At 45.1% G+C, this 23,815-nt stretch overlaps 2 protein-coding genes across 6 annotated transcripts in view; one reads left to right on the top strand and one right to left on the bottom strand.

The window, feature by feature from the left end:
- shq1 (SHQ1, H/ACA ribonucleoprotein assembly factor) overlaps window positions 1-17,428 on the bottom strand; it is a 24,475-nt gene extending 7,047 nt beyond the window's left edge. For 2 of the 4 annotated variants that reach the window (XM_047025208.1, XM_047025211.1), the window contains exons 1-11: window positions 13,992-14,077; window positions 12,230-12,389; window positions 12,000-12,064; window positions 11,079-11,207; window positions 10,811-10,974; window positions 10,560-10,672; window positions 10,321-10,412; window positions 6,579-6,736; window positions 5,652-5,705; window positions 4,057-4,180; window positions 1,567-1,687 (exon numbers count right to left, since the gene is read on the bottom strand). In XM_047025208.1, the coding sequence (XP_046881164.1) occupies window positions 1,567-1,687; window positions 4,057-4,180; window positions 5,652-5,705; window positions 6,579-6,736; window positions 10,321-10,412; window positions 10,560-10,672; window positions 10,811-10,974; window positions 11,079-11,207; window positions 12,000-12,064; window positions 12,230-12,372 (1,163 nt within the window). In that variant the 5' untranslated portion in view covers window positions 12,373-12,389; window positions 13,992-14,077. Of the gene's footprint in view, window positions 1-1,566; window positions 1,688-4,056; window positions 4,181-5,651; window positions 5,706-6,578; window positions 6,737-10,320; window positions 10,413-10,559; window positions 10,673-10,810; window positions 10,975-11,078; window positions 11,208-11,999; window positions 12,065-12,229; window positions 12,390-13,991; window positions 14,078-14,887 lie in introns of those variants that run through there. The other 2 variants (XM_047025209.1, XM_047025210.1) reach the window with 2 other exon arrangements.
- On the top strand, window positions 14,425-23,815 carry gxylt2 (glucoside xylosyltransferase 2). 2 transcript variants are annotated; one of them, XM_047025213.1, is made up of 7 exons: window positions 14,425-14,870; window positions 17,991-18,186; window positions 19,354-19,485; window positions 19,836-20,087; window positions 21,419-21,542; window positions 22,188-22,360; window positions 22,586-23,815. In XM_047025213.1, exons 1-7 carry the CDS (start codon window positions 14,599-14,601, stop codon window positions 22,763-22,765), a joined length of 1,329 nt encoding a protein of 442 aa, XP_046881169.1. In that variant the 5' UTR covers window positions 14,425-14,598; the 3' UTR covers window positions 22,766-23,815. The 2 variants fall into 2 exon arrangements, with proteins under 2 accessions (XP_046881169.1, XP_046881168.1); XM_047025212.1 differs by having other exon boundaries at window positions 17,988-18,186.

Below are 23,815 nucleotides of genomic sequence, written 5' to 3'. Positions count from 1 at the left end.
CACTGGGGAATATCTCACGGAGGACAACAATGCTTCTCCAATCTGTCATCAAACCTGTCACGGGCCTCACCAGCCTGCCACAACAAACCACACGTGATAAGAGAGCTGTGTGTGTGCAAACCACAGCGGCTCCAGATCCGGCTCACTCCAACTCAGAGAGCAGCTCTCGGCAGCGCGGAGCACTCTTGCTCTAATCTCACACTTGAAAGTCAAAGAGGGAAGGAGTCCACGAGGCACAACGTTATAGAACAAGTCTGGAATTTCTAAAATGCTGTGGCTGGATTTCACAGACAGTACAATGGAAAGTATACGACATGCGCTGGCGTCTTGCCAAGTGCCTCGAGGCAACAGCAACAGGAGAAGTAACTAGCTTTGAAACAGCCTTTCGACAACTTGTCAACAGCTACAATAAGCCTGTTGGGGGCACAAAAAAATAAAATAACAACTTTATGTGTTTTATGTGTTTGACTGAAGTGAACATGGAAATGTAACAATGAAATTCGGGTCAATGCAGAGAGAGGCCGGGCTAATCCATTTAATGATTGATCTAGGGTACAGCACAAGTCAGCATGTTAGGTCAGGCTAACATTTAGCTCAGATGTACAAAGAGCAGAAGGAGGGGGAGGGGTGAGATACTGTGAAGAGAGGGAAGGGGGGAGGGAGCACTCAACCTCAGGTGCCCTTCTGCCATTTAATCTCCTTGACTCTGTGGCTGAGGTGAGACTGATTGAGTTTTCCAGTGGGTTGACAGGGCTGCTTCTCCTTCACGCACTGAGAGAGCGCTCCAAATAGAGCTGCTCTCTGAGAGACAAGAGACACGCCGTCTTTTCATCTTCTACTGCAACACGGAAGACAGAAATACCGGACCATCTAACTATGCTGGTCCAATTTAAATCTCTTTTTTTTTTAAAAAGACTTCACTCAGAATTCTTCATCAAATCCCTGCAGACCTTTTATCGTGTCGGCATCTGGGCGCTGGGCCTACAACATCAGGCGCACATTTTCTTTACTGGGATTTTTCCAGACGAGCAAACCACTTGGCTGAACCCCATCCAAGAGTAAAACAGAGCTCATTACTGAATAATGTGCTTGGAGGCTCACAGTTGAAATGTGTAAGTCATTGTACAGTATGTACTGGAGACTGCCACGGGTGCTTTGGCATTTACGGGAAAAGAAAATCAGCCCAACAATGACAACCTAAGAAACTATTCTAGGTTTTTCTGCACACACTTGCACACAGATATACACGCTCTGATTAGACAGCGTGCCTTCCCCTGCCTCTCCATCTCAGACGCAACGGGATTCAGGGAGACCGGCCAACAAGCCTTTAGAGGAGTCTTTAACATGGGGATCATTGAGCCAGGTAGGTTACATCTCACAATGGCTCTGCCACTCAACTGCTCAAGCTGGGACAAATGACTCGTCTAATCCTCTCCTCAACTGGAGTGATGCACCCTGGGAGCTGAGCTCAGAGCTCCTCACCTTGGTCTGAGAAGTGCCTCTACTGGGGATGAAGGTCTCTGTGGAAGGAGCTGGGGGGTGTGTGTGTGTTGCAGAAAAACTTACTTGACCTTCTGGATCCAGATGCAGTAGTCTGTTATGTAGAGGTCGTTCAGTATGTAGGCCGGGTCGTTCTTCCGGAAGATGCTGTGGATCGCCAGCAGGCATTTGAGGACGCAGGCCTTCCCTGAACACAGCGACACGGGGAGCAGAAACGCAAAAGGGTTAGGTCCTTACTCCAGCTCTATGTTTGGAGGGTGAACATTAGAGACAGCCACTTCCGTTTGCAGTAGTGCCTCACGGGTCCACAAATCCAAAGAGCACTTTGGCACCTTCTAGATCTTTTAGCAGGCGAGTGAAAGCCATTTGATCCAACCCCCAAACAGTTGTCATCACAACACTCGTCCCTCAGAGCAGGAGGAGTCCCGTGGTGTGAGGTGTCTGACCCACAGAGCAGGGACAACGCTCCCCTCCACCTCCTCCTGGCTGGCCGCTCTGGCAGCAGCCAACACATTCCAGCACAGTCAAAACAAACAGTGCTCTTGCACTGAGGAAAGCCTTAGACAAACATTTGGTTCCCATTTAAGCATGGGATCCTACGGAGGAGGATGGGATAGAGAGCGCCGCCTTTAGCTCCAGGACTGGTCCCAAGAGGGAGGAATATAGAAGCCCCCCGCCTCCTCCCCTCGCAGCCACAAGCTCCCCCCCCCCCCTCTGGGGCAGCTTCCCTCTGGATCCCAGGGCCCACCACAGGAGACTGAGCCCTGCCATTTCTTCTGTAGAGACCGATGACAAGTTGAGCCAGCTACTAATGGTTCTGGTTAGGATCCAGGGAGACAAGCCCAGTCTGGCCCAATCTCTGGGCACGGAGGTAGGCCCAGCTGCCTCGGGGGCACTGCCCAATGACATCCATCAAAGCCAGGGGATGACAGAGCACTCACAAGACACACAGCACACAGATCCAACTGAGTCTGAACTTGTCCAAGAGCCACTTTTTCAAAAATGCAATACAAGGTCAAAAATATAGAGGATGATTAGTTTTTTCCCCCCCGCTGCAGAAAGTCCCTGCAGTAGAGTCCCAAAGCATGCGACCAGTCCCCTGGTCCTCTTCCCCTCCAGTCCTCCTGCTCTCTCCACATGCCTGCTCGCTCAGGCCACTCCGCCCAGGCAGCTGGAGGAGTTCCTTGAGTCTGTGTGCCACGCTGCCAGAGGGCTGTTCAAATATTTACCCTGGATAACATTTCCTTCAAGGCCTTAACCTGCGTGCCGGCATTAATGGGTTTGTTTTCCTAATACCTATCAATGTTTGCTTTCACAGCCGCTTAAATGAAGTGCCTCAAACAGGAACACACGGTTTCATTTGCCGTATTCTGACTAATGAATTAGTGTGAAATGCTGCTGGGAGGAGTCGCCGGGCCTCAAATGTGTCAGGCCACGTTACTGTAGCGAAACAGCTCAACAGGGAGAGACATTGGTCACCCTCGCCTGTAAATAACCAACATGCAGATGTAAGCACTATGCCACTTTTTCCACCCCAGCAAGCACAAACAGATGAAAAGGAGGACTTGTAAATAATATAGATATCAGCCGTCCGCAAGCCGTTCCCAGCACGGAGACGGCACACATGGCCCTGTGCCAGGATAAGCAGACTCTCCTAGGCGAGGGAAAGTGAGGATTCATTATACCAGGTGAAGCGTGCTTTCATTTATGAGAGTGAAGGCTGGAAGGGGGGAGGAGAAGTGAAGCTCCCCTCCTCGCAGTGACACCCCCCCTCTCTTGATCAACTCATCTCTCTCTCTCTACCTTATGAGGCGTAGAAATGCTCATCTGGAGCTTAAAGGGCCTTTAATTTGACAACATTTACGAGTGTGGAAATCATCACAGACTGGGTAATGTCACACACACCCCCGCGCACGCAGACAAACCCACACAGTAAATGTGTTTATATTGCAGAGCCTTCATCTCTCCACGGGGCTTTGATTGTGGAGATTAGTTTGTGCACTCGTCAGAGATCTCAAAGTCAACAGGCCGTTTTTCAACGCATCCACACTCCCTGCTCAGGAGCAGAGTCAGGGCTCCGCTTGAGAAGCGCACCGGCACGTTCACACTCTCGTGCCCCCGGCAGCGTGTGAGAGAACAGGTTTGAAGACACCTCACTGTGTGTGGTTTCGAGCAGGGACATATCCTGCTGGAAGGCTGACTGTGCTCCTTGTGCTGTTACAGTGTGTGCGCTAGCTGTCGGGCTGGGTTTCTATCAGCCTCCAAGGCATTCAGACAGCAACATTCCAGAAGCTTCCATGCAGGCAACAAAAAAGCCTCCTCATTTCCATTTCCAACACAAGTCGATTTCCTACATTGGTTAGGCTCAGGCGGTTCAATAAAATCAATGATCTCAAATGAAGCCTGATACTGTGGGCACCCGGGGGGGGAGGGGGACTAGGTCACACGTGGGCGCAGCAGGCTTTGCTTGATCGGCTGCACCTCACAAAGAGGTCATCAAGAAGGCTATTCAAGGTCATTGGCAGCTGCCAGTGGTCATAGGTCACAGGAACTCACCTGACTGCAAGATCAGAGCGGTGTCACGCACGGCTGCAGAGACCAAGGAGAAGTGCCTGTAGAGAGGGTAACACAACACCCTCCTCCCAAACGCCACCAGGACCTCCTTCAGGGAGCTGTATGTCTGAAAGACAAAAGAGCATCACATTGATTTCCCCTATTCCTAAAAGATAAAAGAACCGCAGCCTAAAAACGTAAGAGCCGGCATTCTGGCGTGTTCCTCTTTTCTCCTCAGCCATCGCGAGGCTAACTAACCCCCCCCCCCCCCCCCCCCCCCCCCCCCCCGTCCTAATTGCAGTCATTGGCGAACTAATTAGTCCTAACAACTTCTCTTTTATAAGGAGGGGGGGGAAGCGAGGAACTCTTAAACACCTCGGCTGCCGCGCCTTAATTGTTGGTGGTCTTTAATCACTGGGTTCACCAGAGCTTCTCTCTGCTCCAGTGGACAGACGGCCAGAGGGAAAAACGCTTCCCACCCCGCCCCCCCCTTTCCTCTTTCCTTCTCTGCGAACGCGGGAGTCATGAGGGATGATCCGCTCCCTGAGGGCTGGAGGGTCGAAATGAGCCTGCTCCTGGAGGGGAACTCTCACTCACGCACAGAGGCCGCCTTGTTTAGATAGGTAATCAGCCAGCTGATGGAGAAAGAAGGTACATGGAGGGAAGGGGAGAGACGGAGCAGGAGAGAAAACGGACAGAAAAAGGGCGTGAAGGGGAGAGACCCATTCGAGTAAGCGGGAGAAAGGGAGAGAGAATGAGAAACACACACAGACAGATTGGGCGTGCGAGAGTGACCCAGCGAGACAGAGACGTCGAGAGACTGAGACAGGCTGTGTGAGGGGGGGAGAGGGAGAGTCTGAACGAGAGGTCCATCAGTGTGAGCAGGCAGCTCTGCTGAGTGACGGCAGCTTTCAGGCAGCTGGAGGATGTCATTACCACCTCCTCCATTATCACCATTATGGGCAAACTGCTACCTCTCTCACTCTGGCCGAGGCATCCGATTACCGGGCCTCATTGTCAGGTTCACAGCCAGAATGAGAGGGATTAAGAGCCGGAGCTTCCCAGAGTGTAAGACGAGCCGCCAACACACGCCCAGCTCCCTCGTCTAGAGCCGACACTCTTCACACACTCACAAAACTCTCACACACACACACGCAATACTGAGGTAGCGGACCGGTGGTGGCGGTTGGTGAACAGACGGCCATCACAGACCATCAGCTGGGGGTGAACACCTGGTTCAGCTGATAGCCTCTGGATCTGTCCTCACTCTCATAGTGTGGATAAACAGCTACAATTATGAGGCAATAAAAACGGAATTCTGTTTATTACACGTTTCTACAGCAAAACACATTTACATTCTGCGCCACCCCCGACTAAACTCCCGGAGGCTGTTTAACATGGAAGGTCAACCCAGTAACCACAAACTGAAACAGAGGGATCTACAAATAGGCATCCCAGAGAGATGAAGCCAGTCCGGCGGCTCCGAGGAACCTCCAATGGCCTGGATCAGTCCATTGTCAGTCCACCATAACCACACTCCTGATAAGACCCATTTTCTGAACCTTCTGACATTGCCGTTCACAGAACTGCTTTCTTACCTCGAGCCAGCAGAGCGTCCCAGAGAGTTTGCGGATGGTCCAGGCTGATTCCACCTGCAGGAAGAGGAGCACAGACGGTCAGCCAGCGGCCTCCAGGCGCAGCAAAGCCAGGAGTGAAGCACACTGCAGAGGCACGACTACATCCTTACTTAGACACACGTACAAAGAAAAGGAAACAAACAGATTCCGGTGCACTCAGCCCTGGCTCCCTGGTGTCTATTACAGGTGGTCAGCCAAGCAGAGAGAACGTGTGGAAACAAAGGCTGTCGGAGGGGAACTACCCCCATGATGTTAGCCCTGTTCACAGAGAAGGGAACTACCCCCATGATGCTAGCCCTGTTCACAGAGGACACTTCCCAGGTCCCGGGGATGTGCATGTCAGGCCGCAGGCCTTTCAAAACAACTTCCACATCTGCCATTCTAAATACTGTAGAACCACTGACCTCTAGATGACCCCGCTCCCAAATCCTGTGTTAAGATACTGACTGAGTGCTGGAGGGGCTTGTCTTTGAAGGGGAGGGAGTTGTAAAATACCAGATAGAAAAAGCACCTTTGGGCAGTCAGCCTTTTCCCATCGAGCAGCACATACATGGAATACTATACCCACAGAACAAAAGGAATATCCCATCTCTGAACTGTTTCAACAAAAATAGTGGTTACATAGACAATCAAACATGCAGTCATGGTCGTGGTTATGTCATTGTTTTACAATTTGCCTGTGCATATGCTCATGTACATTTTCGTTTAATGTAAAAAATGTGCCATCAACCTGCCAGGGACTGCAGACGACAAATGTGCCTGCATGGCTAAATCTGGCCCACTTACATGGACCCAAGTGCTCATGTTGATCACTGCGCTTGATCCCTTCTCAAGATCAAACAAACGAGAGCCAATAGGTGTGGAGCGTGTCGCTGCCCGCTGACTCACCGTGGGCTCTCCCTCGGTGGTGCGGACCTCGTAGGCATAGGCCAGCAGGACGTCCACCAGGCCCAGCCACACCTGCTGGCGGGCCTTCTTCTCCAGGAGGAAGGAGCGGTTGGTGAACCTCCTCAGCTGCTCCTTGTCGTCGTCGGTGAAGGACACGGCTGGGAGAGACAACAGCTCTGTCAGAGAACGACCCGGACCTGAAGCCCTCCCCTTCAGTCTCTTATGTGTGGCAGAGGAGAGGCACGAGGCGGCGGTGGTGTCGCCTGCATCTTTCAGTGGTGAAAGTCACACCGGACGGCTTGGAGACCAGACTCAAGTCAGCAGTTTTTTTCCACAGCTTATGGAACAGCTGTAAGCAATCCTCCTCTGTGTCTCTGGGGGGGGTGCAGGTGGGATGGTGGGGGCAGCCTGGAAACTGAGAGCCTGATGTGTAGGCTACAGCGTGTAAGTTACACACACACGCACACACACACCAGTTTCAAATGATCCTCTTGGCTGCACTGGGATCTTGGCTCTACTGGGAACTAGATTCCTGATGCATTACATCAGGGCTTGGATCCCTGTAGACGATACCTGAATCCCAGTGGCTTGCAGCTGCAGCAGCCAAGCAGTAAATACACACGCACGCACACACCCACAAGCATTCAAGCACACACACACAATGTCTACAGGACCCTGGTTCCCATTGGGAGAATTGGCAGGATGCTAGAGAGAAACATAGCACCCTCGCTGGCCCACATCCAGCTGCCTCCCTCAGAGGAAAGATCCAACACACAGCCCTGGGCCATAAGAGACTGAGGGGGGAAGCGACAAGGCTGGCACACCAGCTCCTTTGTGTCTTCATTAGGTCGGTGTTCTCACTATCACACATTGATCAAGATGCGCTGAAGGGAAAAGCGCCCATCCACAAGAACAACGGTGGCCTCGTAAGCTGCTCCATCAGTGCATCTTCCATTGTGCTGAGTACTGCGTCACACATGCAGCAACGCTGAATACAATCATTTGAAGCAGGTTCCTGCTACCCATGCATCTTTACATACCCTCTACCGCTCCGGCTCAGGACATCAATTACAGTGTTTAAGGATGCATTAAAAGTTGTATTCAGTCTTGAGGCTGAACCGCACTAGTTCACACTTTGCCGGTGGGGAGCTCACCCTCACTGTAACTAAATTCTCTAATCCGACATTTCCCATCCCTCCTCTACTGGTTCCTACCTGACCTACCTGGGGTGTTATGCTGATCCTGTGCCTTCCAGCCCTGTAGCTGACCACTGCCCAAACGCCACTGCAGAGCGAATTCTGCAGCGCTCTATTCATTCAGAATATCTGTGTTTCACCATTGGATTGCATTTGTATTCAGACTTGGTCTGGAGCTTACTGTATCACCAACATTTTTTGGAGGAAGGGATACCTCACCGAATTGCTCCTGCCAAGGTTTCTTTCATATGAGTTATCCTTTCTTCTTTAATGTCAGCAACACAACTAAACTATAATGTAAAATTTGATAAGGCAACTCCCAAAATGCTCGACACAGTCGACAGACTCTTATTATGTTTAAAATACGAAACAATCCATTGATACTAAAAATATCACCACATTCTCCATCTAGCCATTCTAGACTGGGAGTGAAATGTTGGGGTAGAGGTCAGGTGCATGAAGATGAATATTTGACCTAATTCCTCCAGTTTAAGCTCTCCCCTGGTCCAGATGGTGCAGTTGACATGGAGTGCATCTGCCTAGTCCCACTGTGCAGGAGGCCAGGGATTGATCTCCAGTCACGGGCAGAGGGTTGGAACACAGCCTTGAATGGAACACTTGATAGGCAGTGGAAACACTTCAGCCTTGTAATATGTTTACAAGGCTCAAGATAAAACAACCCTGAAAATGAATACCCAAAGCGAAGACGTCTTGTGCAAGCAGGTATTTAGTCAACATCACAGACTGCCACTGACATGTCAAATCAGCCAAAGCAAACTGCAGCAGGTTCAGAAACAGCTGTCAGCTTCACTCAGGCCTGGTTGGGAGTGTGTGTGTGTGTGTGTGTGTGTGGTGCCCCAGTAGGCAGCTGCAGTCTGTCAGTGCTCTGGCCTAGACATGGGAGGGAAGGGGACACAAAAGGTGGAGTTTCTCCTTCATTAGCACTTGTGTCTCCATCCATCTGTCAGCTGACAAGAAGCTACTTCAGTCTAACCAGAGTAGAGGGGGGAAGAGACGCTGAGGAAGGCTTGGATTTCAAAGCAGGAGAATAAAGCTGCCGCTTAATATACAAGATCAAACATTCTCTAAATGATATGCAAGGCAACCGAGGTTCTCAGTCAAAATCTAACATTTGCTGACAAACACTGTTCGTTCAGGATTCGACCTGTCAGTCAACCCATTAAGTTGAATATGGCCCATTTCTCTGAGTCTGCCCTTTCCACATAGCTCTGTTAGAAGGCAGAGCGGGGGAGGGGAGCAGCTTCATGTCCTGCAGTGGGCTCTACACAGTCACACCTACCAATGTGCTGTGCATCACTAGGGAGCCCTGACACACAGCTGCTCATCAGGGTGTGTGTGTGTGTGTTGGGGGGAGGGGGGGGGGGGGGGGTTCTGAGGGACATCTCAACCGGTGAGAACGTGTGTGATAATGCTTTCTGCTATCCGTTTAATCTAAATCCACTCCTGAGCGTACCCGGCATCCTGCAATAACATAAGCTGTGGCCATGGGCCATATGCTCGCTGGGGTGGTGGAGGTGTTGGAATTAGCAGGCTTAGGAGAGCAGCATGGCACAGCGGAGCAGCGTCTTGCAGCAGTGAGGCTCCATAAGCCCTTATTGCTGTCATCAGAGAGAGAGAGAGACACAGAGACAGAGAGACAGAGATAAACCTGAGGGCGAGGGCCAACAAGCCGTGGATCCTGGCTCTTACATGAACCATTGATTCCAGATGTCATAGACAGCGAGAGGAAACGTGTGCACGTGTGTGATGGGAAGAGAGACCATCAGGTCTGTAAAGACTATGAAAAAGGCCAACTAGCCGAGAGGCACCACTGAATCTGTAATAACACAGCTGATTCTGATTCAAGTCATATGTCAGTGATCCGAAACCATCATGTACAAACACTGCTTTGCAAAACATTATCTAAACAAAGCAACCAATCCAGAACGATGCAAAACGAGTATATTTACAACCTTCATTTGAAAACTGTCACAGAACACATAATATACATCCCTTTACACCATACATCTCGCAATCTATGATGAAGGTGTTTCAGTATGGTGGTGATGTGAGCAGTGTGGCTAAGCCTTAAAACGTAAAGCCACTGAGGGGCTGCTATACGGACTTGAAACAAACAGTCTATGGATAGTAAACCAGCTGACACACTCCTACCTTACAGCGCTCCGTAGCCTACTGTTCAATTCACAGACTCCAATTGTCATCGTTGCATTTTGATGGCCATTTATTGATCACAATGTTCTTCAAATGGGCGTGCAAGAATCCATGTGTCCATTAAGCTCCATCAACAAACATTTACACATCCTCTGAATGTTGCAGTGTGTAGCATTGGATGGGATCAAAAACTATTTGTGCTCCTCCTGTTAACAGCACCCCTTGTTACATGTTGAAAGGTTCCTACCTAAATAGACATCCCTCAAAAGCACACTAGTGACACTAGTGGACAATTTGTGTCCAACACCCAAAATAAATGAAAATGGCTCTTACAAGCAGTGTGTTGAGTGGGAGGGTGGGTCAGTCTAGCTCACCTGTTCCTCCCTCCTGGTCTGGGCTCAGCTGGGACCACCACGGGGAGAACTTCAGCAGACTCTGAATCTGCTCATCTTCAAACAGGTCAGCTCTGCAGGAACAAACACCGGTTTGACAATTCATGTTTTCAATGCATCAAAACTGAGGGAAAGTAGACTTACTGACCAGCAACAATTGAGGAGATATAGAATGGAGATTGCTGATGTATGGCATCACAGTGAACGAGTGCAGTACTCACAGGTAATGGTCATGGCAGAAGATGGAGCTCTCTGCTTCCAGCCTCATTTGTCTCCTCTCTGCTGCTGTGGTGCCATCAGGGTTCTTCACGTCAATCACATCACTCAGCTCCTCCTGATTGGACAATATCACAATCTAAATGAGACTTTTGTCCACCAATTACATAGATAATTTCAGTCAACACAATCCAGTTTACGATCCAGTGAACAGAGAGACTGAACCTGTTGAGTTCTGCCAGTTCTGGGAGCCTACCTCCAGTCTGGTGAAGACCCCTGACCTCTGATTCCCAAACCCGTATCTCTGGAGGCAACGGAGCTGCTCCTCAGAGCACTCCATGAACACCTCCTGCTCCACCTGCCAGTCCCAATCATCTTCATCCTCTTCCTCCTTCCTTTCCATACTCGCACTGCAAGCTTCTGAAATGCAACCAGTAATGTGGGTGTAGAGACAAAACTCAACCATTGCTCATCTTCATCCAGCATCCCTGTTTCTAGATTTGGGGACATGGCTGTCAGCATACCCATGGTCATGTCTTCTACCAGTGGCTTGGCTGAGCGGGAGCCTTTAGGAGCCAGGAGACTGGTCAACATCTGCAGGCCCTCAAAGTGCTCCCCGGCACTCAGCTTGGGAACACGGAGGGTGAACAGACCTTAGGACACACGGAAAGGAGGAAACAGGAGCAGAGAAGCTTTAATACATCAGCTTTATAAAACACATAAAAGCCAAACAATGCATCAAATGCTAATTGATCCTTTAACTTAACCCATGAAGATCATTTCATAGGTTCATGAGCTCTCTATAGACCTCATAACACTTTCAATTTGACATATTTAGCTTAAATGTTTCATGCTTGTCTAATTGCCTTCGCTGTGGGCCCCTAACGAGACACACAGGGTCCAAAGAGGCATCTTAATGATTTCTAATTATAAGAGCAAACAGGGACACCCATTAGCAGAGCTTTATCACACCAGCTGTTACTGGCTTCCTTAGCCACAGCATGTTGGACAGAGCATCACTGATAGAGGTGTTTAAGTCCTGTGTTTAAGAGGCTGACTTCTCTGTGAACCAAACATCATTTAAACTGATCGTTTGAAATGTCCCCCCATTAAACAATGATCAAAGACTTGACTTCTTAAGTGCTAATAATGTTGACACTTGCCATGCACACAAAATAAAAATCAAGGAGGAGCTGATGAAGTACAATCTATGAAAATAAAAGTGCCACTACTAATGAAATTACACAGGAAGAAGATCAAATGTTACCGAGTTCATTAGAGAAACAGTACAAAAACTTGATTTTGTATGTGTGACTTGCAAATATATAGGGAACATTCTCACTCAATTAACAGTCAGAATATGGTGATATGTGTATTATCATTATCAATAAAAGATAGTGACTGGTCTGCTTTTGAGGACTTGTGATCAACGACTTTAGACTTACCTTTATCAATGTCAAATGTGGCTTTCTCTCTTCCATCCTCCACTATTTTTCCAGGTAAGGTGAGTCTAGAACAAAATTCCTGGCAATTATCTGGCAACATGGTCTAATGCAAAAACTCACCAGCATTTCAGAATCAGTCCAACCAATGGCACTAAAGGCATTTACAGACTGGCAAATACTTCTGAAAAACATGGATGAATTGCATGCTGTCCTGTTCATCCTCTGCTCACCTGAGAAAATAGGGCTTGGCATAGAACTTGAAATCAACCCCATCAATATAGAGATCAAACTCTGTGGTTCTTGTGTAGGGCACACGGATACTCAGATTCAGGAAATCTGGATCCTGGCTCAACTCGAAAGCTGGGGTAATCATGATGAACAGCCAATGGTCTGAAAAGGTCAAAAGACAAGTGACTTCAGTGGGGGGATGTCAGTGGCGACTAGTTTACCAGAATAATTATTTGAATGATCTTAGGCCAGTTCAATCTATTTGATAAAACTGGAATGCTCTACAGGAGGTGTATGTGTACAGTAGCCTTTCGCTTTGGCCTCAGTTGCAGCGTCCAATAAGGTCAGAATTAAATTGGTAATTTGGTCCAATTAAGACGAAATCCAACTGCTTCAGTATTCTATTAACCGAATTCACAGCTTCGATGTACCCGGGTGGGCTTATTCACTTAATTGACGTAAGCAACTAGCCTGACGTTGTCATACTCATAATTCTAGTCAGAATATGAGTCTGAGAACTCTCAGTTGGGCTTTGACTACAGGGCGTGTTTCAAACGAGCCTGGAAAACAAATGCCTCTTCGCTCAATTGGATAGATCTACAACCAATCAGAGCAACAGAGTATGTGACGTATGTTAAGCACCGCATAGTTGTTGTCAACAGAATTAAACTACAAGCAGACTTAAGGTATGCTTGAAGAATGAATACAAACGATTTTTGCCGGTGTTGTAAAATTAATTTAAGGGTAGGGAGAGTACTTGTTCACACGGTCAACCTTTTTGAGAGAAACAATAAAGGGCAATGCATATACGAAGTTCTCCGTTTAGGATTACAACTCCATCGGGGCCAGCTGATAAATTAAACTTTTACCGAATTCCGTAGGAAGGACGGCAAAAACATATTTTCCATCGACAAATGCCTTGATTGCGTCTCTCTGTTCCTCTTTCAAAATTAATGCGCTGTCGATGTCTTCTAAACAGACTCGATGGCAGAATCACAACATCCCAGATCTCCAGCGGTAGCCATGTTTGTTCAAAACGAATTCAACTTAAGCGCTCTTTTGTGACGTGGGTGATTACGTTACTGTTGATCATCTGTCCATCATCGTATAAAGCCCGCCCTGGCAATTTCATTGGTTCGCCCAGATTCTGGTTTTCTGTAGTTGGTCCCCAATACGAGACCCTCCAGACTCAATTTCCCGAACAAATTTATTTTGGGCGGGGAGAAGTTGGGCTGGCAGCCAGGCTAGTAAGCAACGGGAATCTGATGGGTTTGTTTATCAGCCATACGACAGGTAACTTCTGGAGGGGGGTGGGGTGCGGATTTGCATCTGAGGAATGTGAAGGATCGTATTCTAAAAGTAGCTAACTACTGCCACCTGGTGGATGAGTTGTCAATTACCACAACATACCACGTGCTAGCCTGTGTGCCACACAATAATACAGTTATTTATCTAGCTAATCCAACAAATTGCCCTCCAACAACACCTGGGTTTAACCTGTAAACACCTACATCTGTAAATAAGCTTCAGTTGGAGTAAAAAGACCTGCCCATGCCATTAGAAACAGATATGGCTTCGTAAGAACGCTCAGATATGGTGGTTGTCAACTACAGTGGCTCTAAAGCTAGCTAGCTGACTGGCTTGGCATCTGGCATTAGTGAAGCATATTCCAAGATACAGATTCAGTGAGGTAGCAGCTCAGACGACAATGTCCTTAACCGTAAAAGATAGCTTTGAACAATTCACTAACGAACATGTGCTTACCTGTAACGACTCATTAAAGGAAAGATTCATGCGTGCTGTTCTCCCATTTGCACAGCAGAACTTAGTTTTGCGTCCATATTTACCGTAATTCACTACATACGAACGTAAGCCAATGCGATATTTTATTCCGTGTAGTTTATGATGAAGGGCAAATAGCCAATTAGATGCTTTGCTATCTATGCTACCTAAACTAAGTCATGGTAAACAAAAAAACATTTATTCTTTATGTATTTTCGAAATACTGAAAGATTAAATTGATGCCATGCATTTCAAACTGTTGTCGTTTTTTTTTGGGGGGGGGGGGGGGGGGGGGTCATTGTAGACTTGTAGATGTTATAGTTGACATGCGACTTTGCTTAAACCAATACAAATGACACTTAAATACATTAAATCAATATTATGATGATTACGGTTAGCCAGTGAGGCACCTCCTCCACCTAATCCTTAATGGATGTGCAAAGCTTCTCTTTGCTCTTTATCATCTGCAGTGTAATGCAATTGAGGAGTAGGAGTAGCAACAAAATGTCAACTCTGGCTGGTATTTTTTACTCATAGACATGAAAGGGTTATCATTAGGTTTTTTTTGCAAGCCGAACAATCTTCCAAGATGCGAGTTAACTGCAAAATAGTTGTAATCGCTGTCTGTTTCGGAGTTTTCCTACTTTTGTACTTTTTGGGGGGGAATGCTGCGGACGAGCCGCCTTTGAAAGAAGTTGAAGATAACTCGTATCAATCGTCATATGAGCTAGGAAACAAGGTTGCTTCAAAGTTGATAATTAAATCACACGACGAACTTCACGTCCCACCAAAACAGCAACTCACGGAGCGGAGCAAAGAAAGGAAAGTCACTAATATAGGGAGAAATGTGAACGCAAAGAGGTAACGGAATTTGGCACCATTGCTTCCAAAATGTTGATGTTATTCATCTGTTTCAGTGATCCACGCCTGGGTCATCATCACCAACAAAATCACATAGTAGCAAAGATGTATGGTTCCATTGTGGATTTTGCTCGTATAGGCTATCGTTCGCATTCGTGTCCTCCGAAGTTGTGCAATGAGAAGGCTATTAAATTTGTAACAGACAGTTCTCCTCCGTCATTGGTTTACAATAAAGCAGGAAGAAGTCAACAGCTTGAATCAAGGGCAGGGCATGCAATTCTCATTTACATCATTATTTAACTGCCTAAGCTATTCGTCTTGCCATTAAAGATTCACGCATGTGGATGCATGGGGGTATGGTATTTCGAAAGTGGCCTTCACTATACAACCTAGGTCTGTGATTGAACCGTGTTTTGAGTGCACGATGAGCTGTTTGAGTATTAGGGTAGGCTACTGATTATAAGAATCCCTTTGTGCATCAGATCTGTGACATTTCAGTGATCTGCATGATCATTTGGGCATTGGACCTCAAAGTGGCACTTTGGATTTGTATGTAGTATATCTATTTAAACGTTGTCTTGTGCATAGATAAATAAAGGTCACCTTGCTAAATAATACAATGTAAATGATCCTATTCTTAATTCAATCTGCTGGTTTATGATCCCATGTGGAGGAATCAAGTCAAATTTACATGACCCCAATGAATTGTGAAAATAGAAAATACCTTTGTCCAGGGTCAGACAATGGACCTAGTTTGATATTTGCAGTTTGTATCTGGAGCTAAAGCCTCTTATATTGTGTTTTAATTTGAGCACAGATACATTTATTCACAGTCTTACATTGATATAATTAGTAGGATGGCTGAGCCTTGGTTAACAGCTTATCCCCATGGTAGCGTTATTACAGCTGTCAGTGTAGACTGTGGTATCCTCTCTGTGACCACACCCATATGTGTGCAATGCACTGATAAGAGCAATGGGGTGAAGAGGCCAGCAGTGAAAAAGAAAATGACTAAAACAGATTTGGTGGAATGAGGGGTCTGCCCACTGCACATTTACAATACCTTCAGGCTCTTTGACAGTGGTGGTGAGACATTGACCAAGATCTATAATGTTGTACTGTCTGGGTTAGGTAACTCCCTCTTGTTCATAACTGTATGGTTTGTATCCTTAACTAGCAGAAGCAACCTTCCAAATAACCATAATTCCAAAAGGGGTCATTTTCCTTTGATTGTCATGCTTCTTTCTGTGTATAAAATAAAGACAGAAAACCTCCAGTTTCCCTGAAAGAGACTACTGGTTCTGAAATCCTCTTAAATACCAAAATAAATACCTCACTTCATCATCACGCACAATGGCAAAGAATATCCCTGTAGCAAGAGTCATATCCTGTTGCTGTGGAAATGTAAATGTGTAAAAAAACAATAATAATAAGAAATCTGGTTTATGACTGTTTCACTGTAGTGCTCTGCATTCTCCCTGCTTACCCCAACATCCTGATGAATTTTCAGAGACTGCTTATGTGGGCCTCATCAGGGGTACAGAGCTCAAGCTTTGGAAGACTGAATCCACCTTTTAACTGCAGCACAGTGGGTTGGGAAAGTAAGGACAGAGGAGGGAGTGGACTGTCTGGCAGACGACAACAGAGTTTGGAGTTGAAAATTCTGTTGGTCATAGTCTTAGGAGCTTATTGCTACTTCTGGCATTTCAAAAAAGGCTTAACTGAATTCCATACTCAAAGTCGATGTCTTTTGAATTTGGGTGAAAACCAAAACAAACAAATTGCTCATCCACTTTAACCACAATTCAATAGTCTTCAAATAGCAGTGGTTCACTTCAGGATATTGGATGTAACAAAGTATTTTTTCACAGTAAATGATTGCACCCACTTGACTGTATTGTCACTGCTCTTAAAGTTATTAGTGGAGCCTTGCATCTTGTTGTTACAAGGAGATGGATTCACCTTAGGTACAGTGTTGATTTATTGGGCTCTGTCTTTTGCAAACAATTCAATATTTTCAAACCCCTTGAGAGCAAGATTGAGGCTGTTAAATGTATGATGGGAGCAACATGTTTGCTTTGTGTGGGGAATATTTTTCAGTTTGCAATTCTTGTGTTGTTACTATGGGATATTTCCAAGTGGATGTTATGCTGAAAAGAAAATAGGCCTACAAACGGTTCCAGTGTAAATATACTTGTTTTGTTCTTCTAAAAGTTGCCCAGAAGACAATTCATTCCACAGAACAAGTCTTAAAAGAGCCTTCCAAGTGTAGAGTACACGTAGAGGTCCCTCTTATCCATTCTAATCTGTGTTGCATGAATATCTCTGTTCTTCTATGCAGAAAACAACATGTCAAGGGTTGAGACTGTCCTGTAAACCACCTGTCAAATCAATCTCCCTGTCCCCTTGGGTTATCGGCTTCCTTGAAGCTCAGATCTTCCTGTGTATAGGTTGCACCTTGGACAGGATGAACTATTTCTTAGCTACTAGGCCGACATTTTCAAAAAAATGTAAGACACACTAAACAAAGTGCTTATTGTTTCTAAGAAACTACACTGACCCTGACTAGCATTCCTTGGTTGGCTATAGTTACATCTGGACTACATGTGTCATTAAACCCTGCCAACTATCTATGGGTAGATTTACCCATTGCTGTTGTAAGGGATATATTTTAGGGTGTGGATTTTATGCGTCTGAAAATCCATTAGAATTCAGTGACAGTTCTACCTCTGCAGAGAAAGCAGTTTGACATCAGATATCAACTTGTCTTTGTGTGTCAGAGAACAAAGCCTTTTGGGTGCACAGCCCAGTAGGTACTGTACATCCAGAGAACCAGGAGGGTGGGGGGGGGTTCTGAAAAGTAGGCAGCTTGAGATATATCTAGTTTAGAATCTGTGTGATGCAGTGCTGTGTCTGGAACATGTCTCAGACACATCTTAACGTATCCCTTCTGAGTTCATCTTAACAAGTCAGCCAATATCTTCCTGTGGCGCTGACATGTTCATGATGTTGTGTTTCAATGGACTGTCATGCAATTCCAAGGGGACGATGCTGACAATTAGTGTAAACGTTTCCACTGTAAACTGAGATTTTTTTCCGTCATTGGTACGGTCATAGCAGACCACGGGCAGACGGCAGACGGCCCGTGTCGAGGCATGCCCGTGGGGAGGAGGTCATGCACCTCGCTGTGGTAACCTGTGGCAACCGCCTGGATGAGACCCTCACAATGCTGAAGTCTGCCCTCCTCTTCAGCATCAAGAAGATCAAGTTCCACATCTTTGCAGAGGACCCCTTGGCCTCGCAGTTTGAGAAAGAGGTGAGTAGTTTACAGTGTGTTTGAGTCCAGCTTCATGGACAGCATTTTTCATGTATCTTAAACATTCACATTTTCTACGGTTCAGTGTTAGATGACATTGAGATCTGAGCCATTAAAAGTCCCTTAAAGACAACCCCTTTTATCTCAAGGTTAGATCATATCAACCAGACATTTGCATCACTATGTTGCCATGCAGCATTTCAGAATCCTCTTTACCTAAAGTATGCGCCAGTAAAATGAAACCATTAAAAGTGATATACGTTATACTGATATTTCATGCATTCACATCACAGTTGGGTTGAAAATCCTCTTTTGAATTGTATGATCTGTAATTGAAAGCATGTAGCTAAACATGCTTGTATGTAGCTAAACATGCTTGCATGCATGCTGTTAGAACTTCCCGAACTCTTTAGTCCATGTTGTAAGCAGGAAGTGAGAGCCAGTTTAGGTTTTGAAATGAGCAACATGTGTGTAGGATATACAGTAGCTACAGCCCAGTCCTATGTCCGGCTGCGGTGCAATGAGACAGGTTCGGGGTTTAGCCACAAGCTAGCCTCTTGGAACTCTTTACAGAGTCAGCACCAACCCTGCCAAGTCCTCACACTCCGATCTGTCTCTCGGGGCCAAATTGCTAAATAATGTGAGCGATTATGCAGGGCTTAAGCATCTAACAGAGCAGAAAATCATAGGCTACAGTGGTACAGTTTGGGCTTTGAGAGAATAAACCCCCAGGCCAGGACATGGCAGCAGGCCTTTCTGATACCAGCTTGTTTAGTTTCACTGTCTGGGAGTAAGACATGGCTGTATCAGCAGCTGGCTGCAGTATGGTCTGTGCACAACACACCACTGCACTTAAAGGCAAGACTTCATTGCTTTACAAGGACATTCTTACAAGTCATTTGTGTTTACACTGTCATTTAAACAAGAAAAAATTACCAAGTGTAAACTAATGCCTGGAAGAAGAGTATCATGGTTCAGCATTTAGCCTGGCCCTTTCAGTACTTTTTGATACAGTCTCAAATATTTCAGAGATTAGTTATGTTTTTCTTAGAAAGAGAAAAAAAGGGACTTCCTTTATAGTGATTTCAACCCTTTGTGCTGTCTCTGCTAGCTCATGAGGATGTTCAGGATCAAGTGCAGCCTAACAGTTTGTACTTTCTCCTGCAGCTAAACCAGTGGCCTCGTGCAGTCTCTGCCAAGTTCCAGTACAGTATCTATCCAATCACCTTCTCCGTGGGGAATGCAGAGGAGTGGAAGAAGCTTTTCAAGCCGTGTGCTGCCCAGAGGCTGTTTCTCCCTGTAAGACTGAAGCTCCTCCCTGGTTTTCTTCATAGTCCCATGCTCTGTACTGTATGTTGCTGGTTCTTTTAGAGTGTCAACTGTTTATTGAGACTACAGTATAGCATACATTGAGAAATCTGCAGGTCCCAGTAAGGGACGTGATAATTAACCCCGGTTTTATCAAGTATCTGATTATTTATTAATCTTCATAAGCAACTCAGTCATGATAATGTAATCAATTTGTCAGTTCATTGCACTACTGTGCATATTTGGAGAATCAAAGTCATATTTCACACTATATTTTACATTTTCATGAAAAGGCCTTTCCAGGCTACAGGAAATAACCTTTTCTAAAAACCTGCCACCAGGTCATTCTTAAGGAAGTGGACAGCCTGTTGTACGTGGATACAGATGTGCTGTTTCTCAGGCCTATGGATGCCATCTGGGCCTTCCTCAAGGCCTTCAACAGTACCCAGCTGGCAGCCATGGCTCCAGAACATGAGATTCCTAAGATCGGCTGGTATAGCCGCTTCGCTCGCCACCCTTTCTACGGGGTCACGGGGGTAAACTCAGGAGTCATGCTGATGAATCTCACAAGGATCCGAAGCACTTTGTTTGAAGTAAGACATGGTCAAAGAGCATGATCCTGTCACTTATCAATTACGAGATTCAGACTGTTAATAAGACTGTTGATCCATTGGTGCTTCAATCAATCAATCAATCTTTATTTATATAGTGCATTTCATACCTGGAGGCAGCACTATGCGCTTCACAGAAGGTAGGGGTGGGGGGGGATACAAACATTTATGTTTGACAGTAAGTGTCCAGAGGAAGCAAAAAAAAACAGATCACCTATCTGGGCCAATATAGGAGAACTGTAAAAATTATTCCCTGACCTCCCTAAATGAGACGATCCAGCACTCTCCTGGAGAATGTGAATTGCCAACATATTACAAAGCACACACATAGAATGAATGATACATAGGAAACCTGACATGTCATACAAACAAAAATAAAAAATAAATTAAGGTAATATTGATTAATCAAAGCGAAACAATTAGATAAAGTGTGTCAACTAGTAATCAGTTTGGCATTGGAGTGTAATACGGAGGACTATTTTCCATAGCAGCTATGTCAGCATTGTTTTGGGCCCTAGGGCCATTTTGTAGGCTAAATGTTTTTTAGGTCTTACTGTACCACGTTGAACTTTTTTTTATTAGTGATTTATTCATAGTGTCCATTTGTTGAGTCAAAGACAAAAGAGACATTACCTGATAATTGTTTAAAGCTTTCATTTGAAAAGTAGTCACGTTTCTGTTCTCATTTATGTCATTTTTTACATTTATTAATTAAGAAGATGTTGTTTTTTTATCCTAAGTGACATACAAACAGTGTTACAAAAAGTACAGCAGAAGATCAAGGATCAGAAGTGAATAGTTCTAACAGTATTTCAAGTTTGTCACAATTAGTGACAAACTGTAATTCAAGTCAAGCCACATCGCACAGTATGTTGCATGTTTTGCAGAAGGATGTAAAAACGAATCAATACATTGATTGTTAATTTTTATGAAAAAGAGTTGCTGATATTCTTCCACTCAAAGACTAAACCAAAGTAATCCAAGTTTAATAGCAATCTGAACTTGTTACATAGAATTGTCCTCTCACTTTGACTACACAATATGAGTCTCTTAATGGCACTCTGTCTTAGCAGTCTGTGAGTTCAGAGTGGACATTGATTGAAACTCTCTGATTGTCACACTTACATTCACAGTCAGGCTTCAAATTTAGCAGCTCTCAAGAACTCACAGTAAGAGCAAAATGATAGCTTCTGTGCTCAGCTTAGTCAATTTGAAATGTAAATGTGCCTCCTTTGAAATCAGGTTGTGTAAGATGCATGAAGTGTCTAGTCTTGAGGCTGTGAAGATAAAACGACTCCCTGTTTGTTTTTCAGAACAGCATGATCCCCGGTGGCTTGTCTTGGGAGAACCTCCTACACCCACTCTACCAGAAGTACAAGAACCACATCACATGGGGGGACCAAGACCTTCTCAACATTATATTTCATTACAACCCAGGTAGATAGTGCTTTTTTGTCTGGAGTACTGCGAAATTGTCGTGTGTCTTCTACTGTAGGTAATATGCTAGCCTTTGGCAGCAGCAGAAGTCAATGTCACAGGTGCAGACTACAGGCAGTGGTATTAAGTACTCAAAGCTATAAGCAGATTTGGCAGCCTCAATGTTTCTCTAACAACACTGATGGAACCTGTCCAATAAACAATTATCTCCTGAAGCAGACAGTGATGGGAAAACAGTGCCATGTGGAGGTAACAGTGGGTGTCTGTGGAGTTTCTCCTCTATGGCACCACTTCAGTTCCTAGCATGTGTCTGATCATTCTCCATATGCGCCTGCCCACATGCAATGTTTAAAGCATTACACTTTTGGTATTTATTCTTTTTTATGCCAAGATTTGATTGGAGGTTCCTGGAATACAACCATCTCTTTGAATGTCTTTTGTATTTAAATAAACTAAGAACACATGTTATTGAGGGTTTTTAATTGGTTTGTGTGTCATGCATTGTACCATATTGGATTATTTGTTTTGTTTCAGTGCAGTTATGATGTGCGTTTGTGCTTTCACTACCATCCTCTGTGCTGGTGCCTTAGAAAGAAGATGTAACAGACACATGTTGTGGTGTGTTGCTGTGTGTGTTTGCCACAGAGTGCATCTACATATTTCCTTGCCAGTGGAACTACAGGCCTGATCACTGCATGTATGGGAGTAACTGCAAAGGGGCAGAAGATGAAGGTGTGTCCATTCTCCATGGGAACCGTGGAGTGTATCATGATGATAAGCAGCCAGCCTTTAAAGTAGTGTATGACGCAATACATGATGTAAGTATCCCTTGGGAAACTCACAAATGCGATTCAATAAAGTTAGCCTTGGTCTCACTTGAGTCAAACCCAGGTCTCACTGCAATACTGGCTCCCTCTGCTGTTTAGACAGGCTTTTATTCACTTTATGTCATTAATTTAGATTAATGCTAATTTCTCTGTACCTACATTTGCATAAGGTGTTTGGAGGATTTATTGATCCCAACATATCTTTCTTATTTACAGTTTCCCTTTGAAGACAACCTGTTCCAGTCACTGTTCTATCCCCTCCAAACCAAGTTTCTGGAAACTGTCAACACTTTGTGTGGTCGACTTCCCCAGGTATTCCTCAAACAGGTGGAGAAGACCATGCGGACGATGTACGAAAAGAAAGTTGTTCACCGTGGGAAACCTCCACAGAAATAATTCCTAAATAGAGGAAGTAGTCTCTGACTCGGTTGACTGCCAGGATCTCCCAGGTTATCAATCTGATGACGTCATGACATTTTGATGAATCAGAATGTGTCCCCAACAATGCGCCGCAGGTCAAAGTGGCATTCCTGCTCTTAGGAATGGTGGTTGTGGTCAAGATGTAGCTGAATGTGGAAAGATAGGCATACAGTGCTGGTCAGTGATGCTGTGGAGTTTGTTTGTGTCACCACCCATTTACCTTTAATATACTGTTTTACTTAATGTAATGTGAAATACTGTGGATTTTTTACTCAAACATGTTTTATCAAACATAAGAACTTTGAGCTCAGGAGCTCAAGTACTGAATGAGAATTTTAAGATGTTACATTTTTCAAACCAGTTTCGTTTTCTCTTTTGAATGTGCTTACATTTTTCTGCCAGGCATATTGTTCTTGAGTTTCCTGCTAGTGGTCTGAAATGAACCTTCCTCCACCTTAGGGAAGCTGTAATTTAAGCTTTTGTCAGACAAAGCCAATTTTATACTTTATTATAGTGTCATGGAGTCACATTTCTGAAATAGCTTTTTTACCAGGCAGTTCATGTTTTTTATTCTTCCTAATTGTGCAAATGTTTCGCACCAACAAATGACTTTGAATATGGTTGTACATGTATAAGCTCATTGAGGACATATTACAGTTGCTCTACCAAATCCCAGTATCAGTATTGAATATGATCATCAAGCAAAGTAATTAACATCTGATGGGGTAGTCACATTTAGGACACTTATGCCAGGATAGTGTAGTAGACTTCATATGCTGTTTATTATTTTAAACAATGTTTTGGAATTGCCTAAGTGCAAGCAGTGATATGTCTTCAAAACTTCAGAGTAAATATATGTAGGGCCTATCTTCATTATAAAAGAAAAGTTTTGTACAAAAATCTCATGAAGCAATTTATAGGCCATGGATGGTATTCATTTTGCGAGTGTGAATTACATCTGTAAATTATCTGAGAGATAAACATCAAAATGAGAAACTGGAAATATTTGTTCCTGAATAAAGGAAA

The sequence above is a fragment of the Hypomesus transpacificus genome, chromosome 9 (assembly GCF_021917145.1).
Source record: "Hypomesus transpacificus isolate Combined female chromosome 9, fHypTra1, whole genome shotgun sequence".
Taxonomy (NCBI): Eukaryota; Metazoa; Chordata; class Actinopteri; order Osmeriformes; family Osmeridae; genus Hypomesus; species Hypomesus transpacificus.
This window is presented reverse-complemented; position numbering and strand designations above follow the sequence as displayed.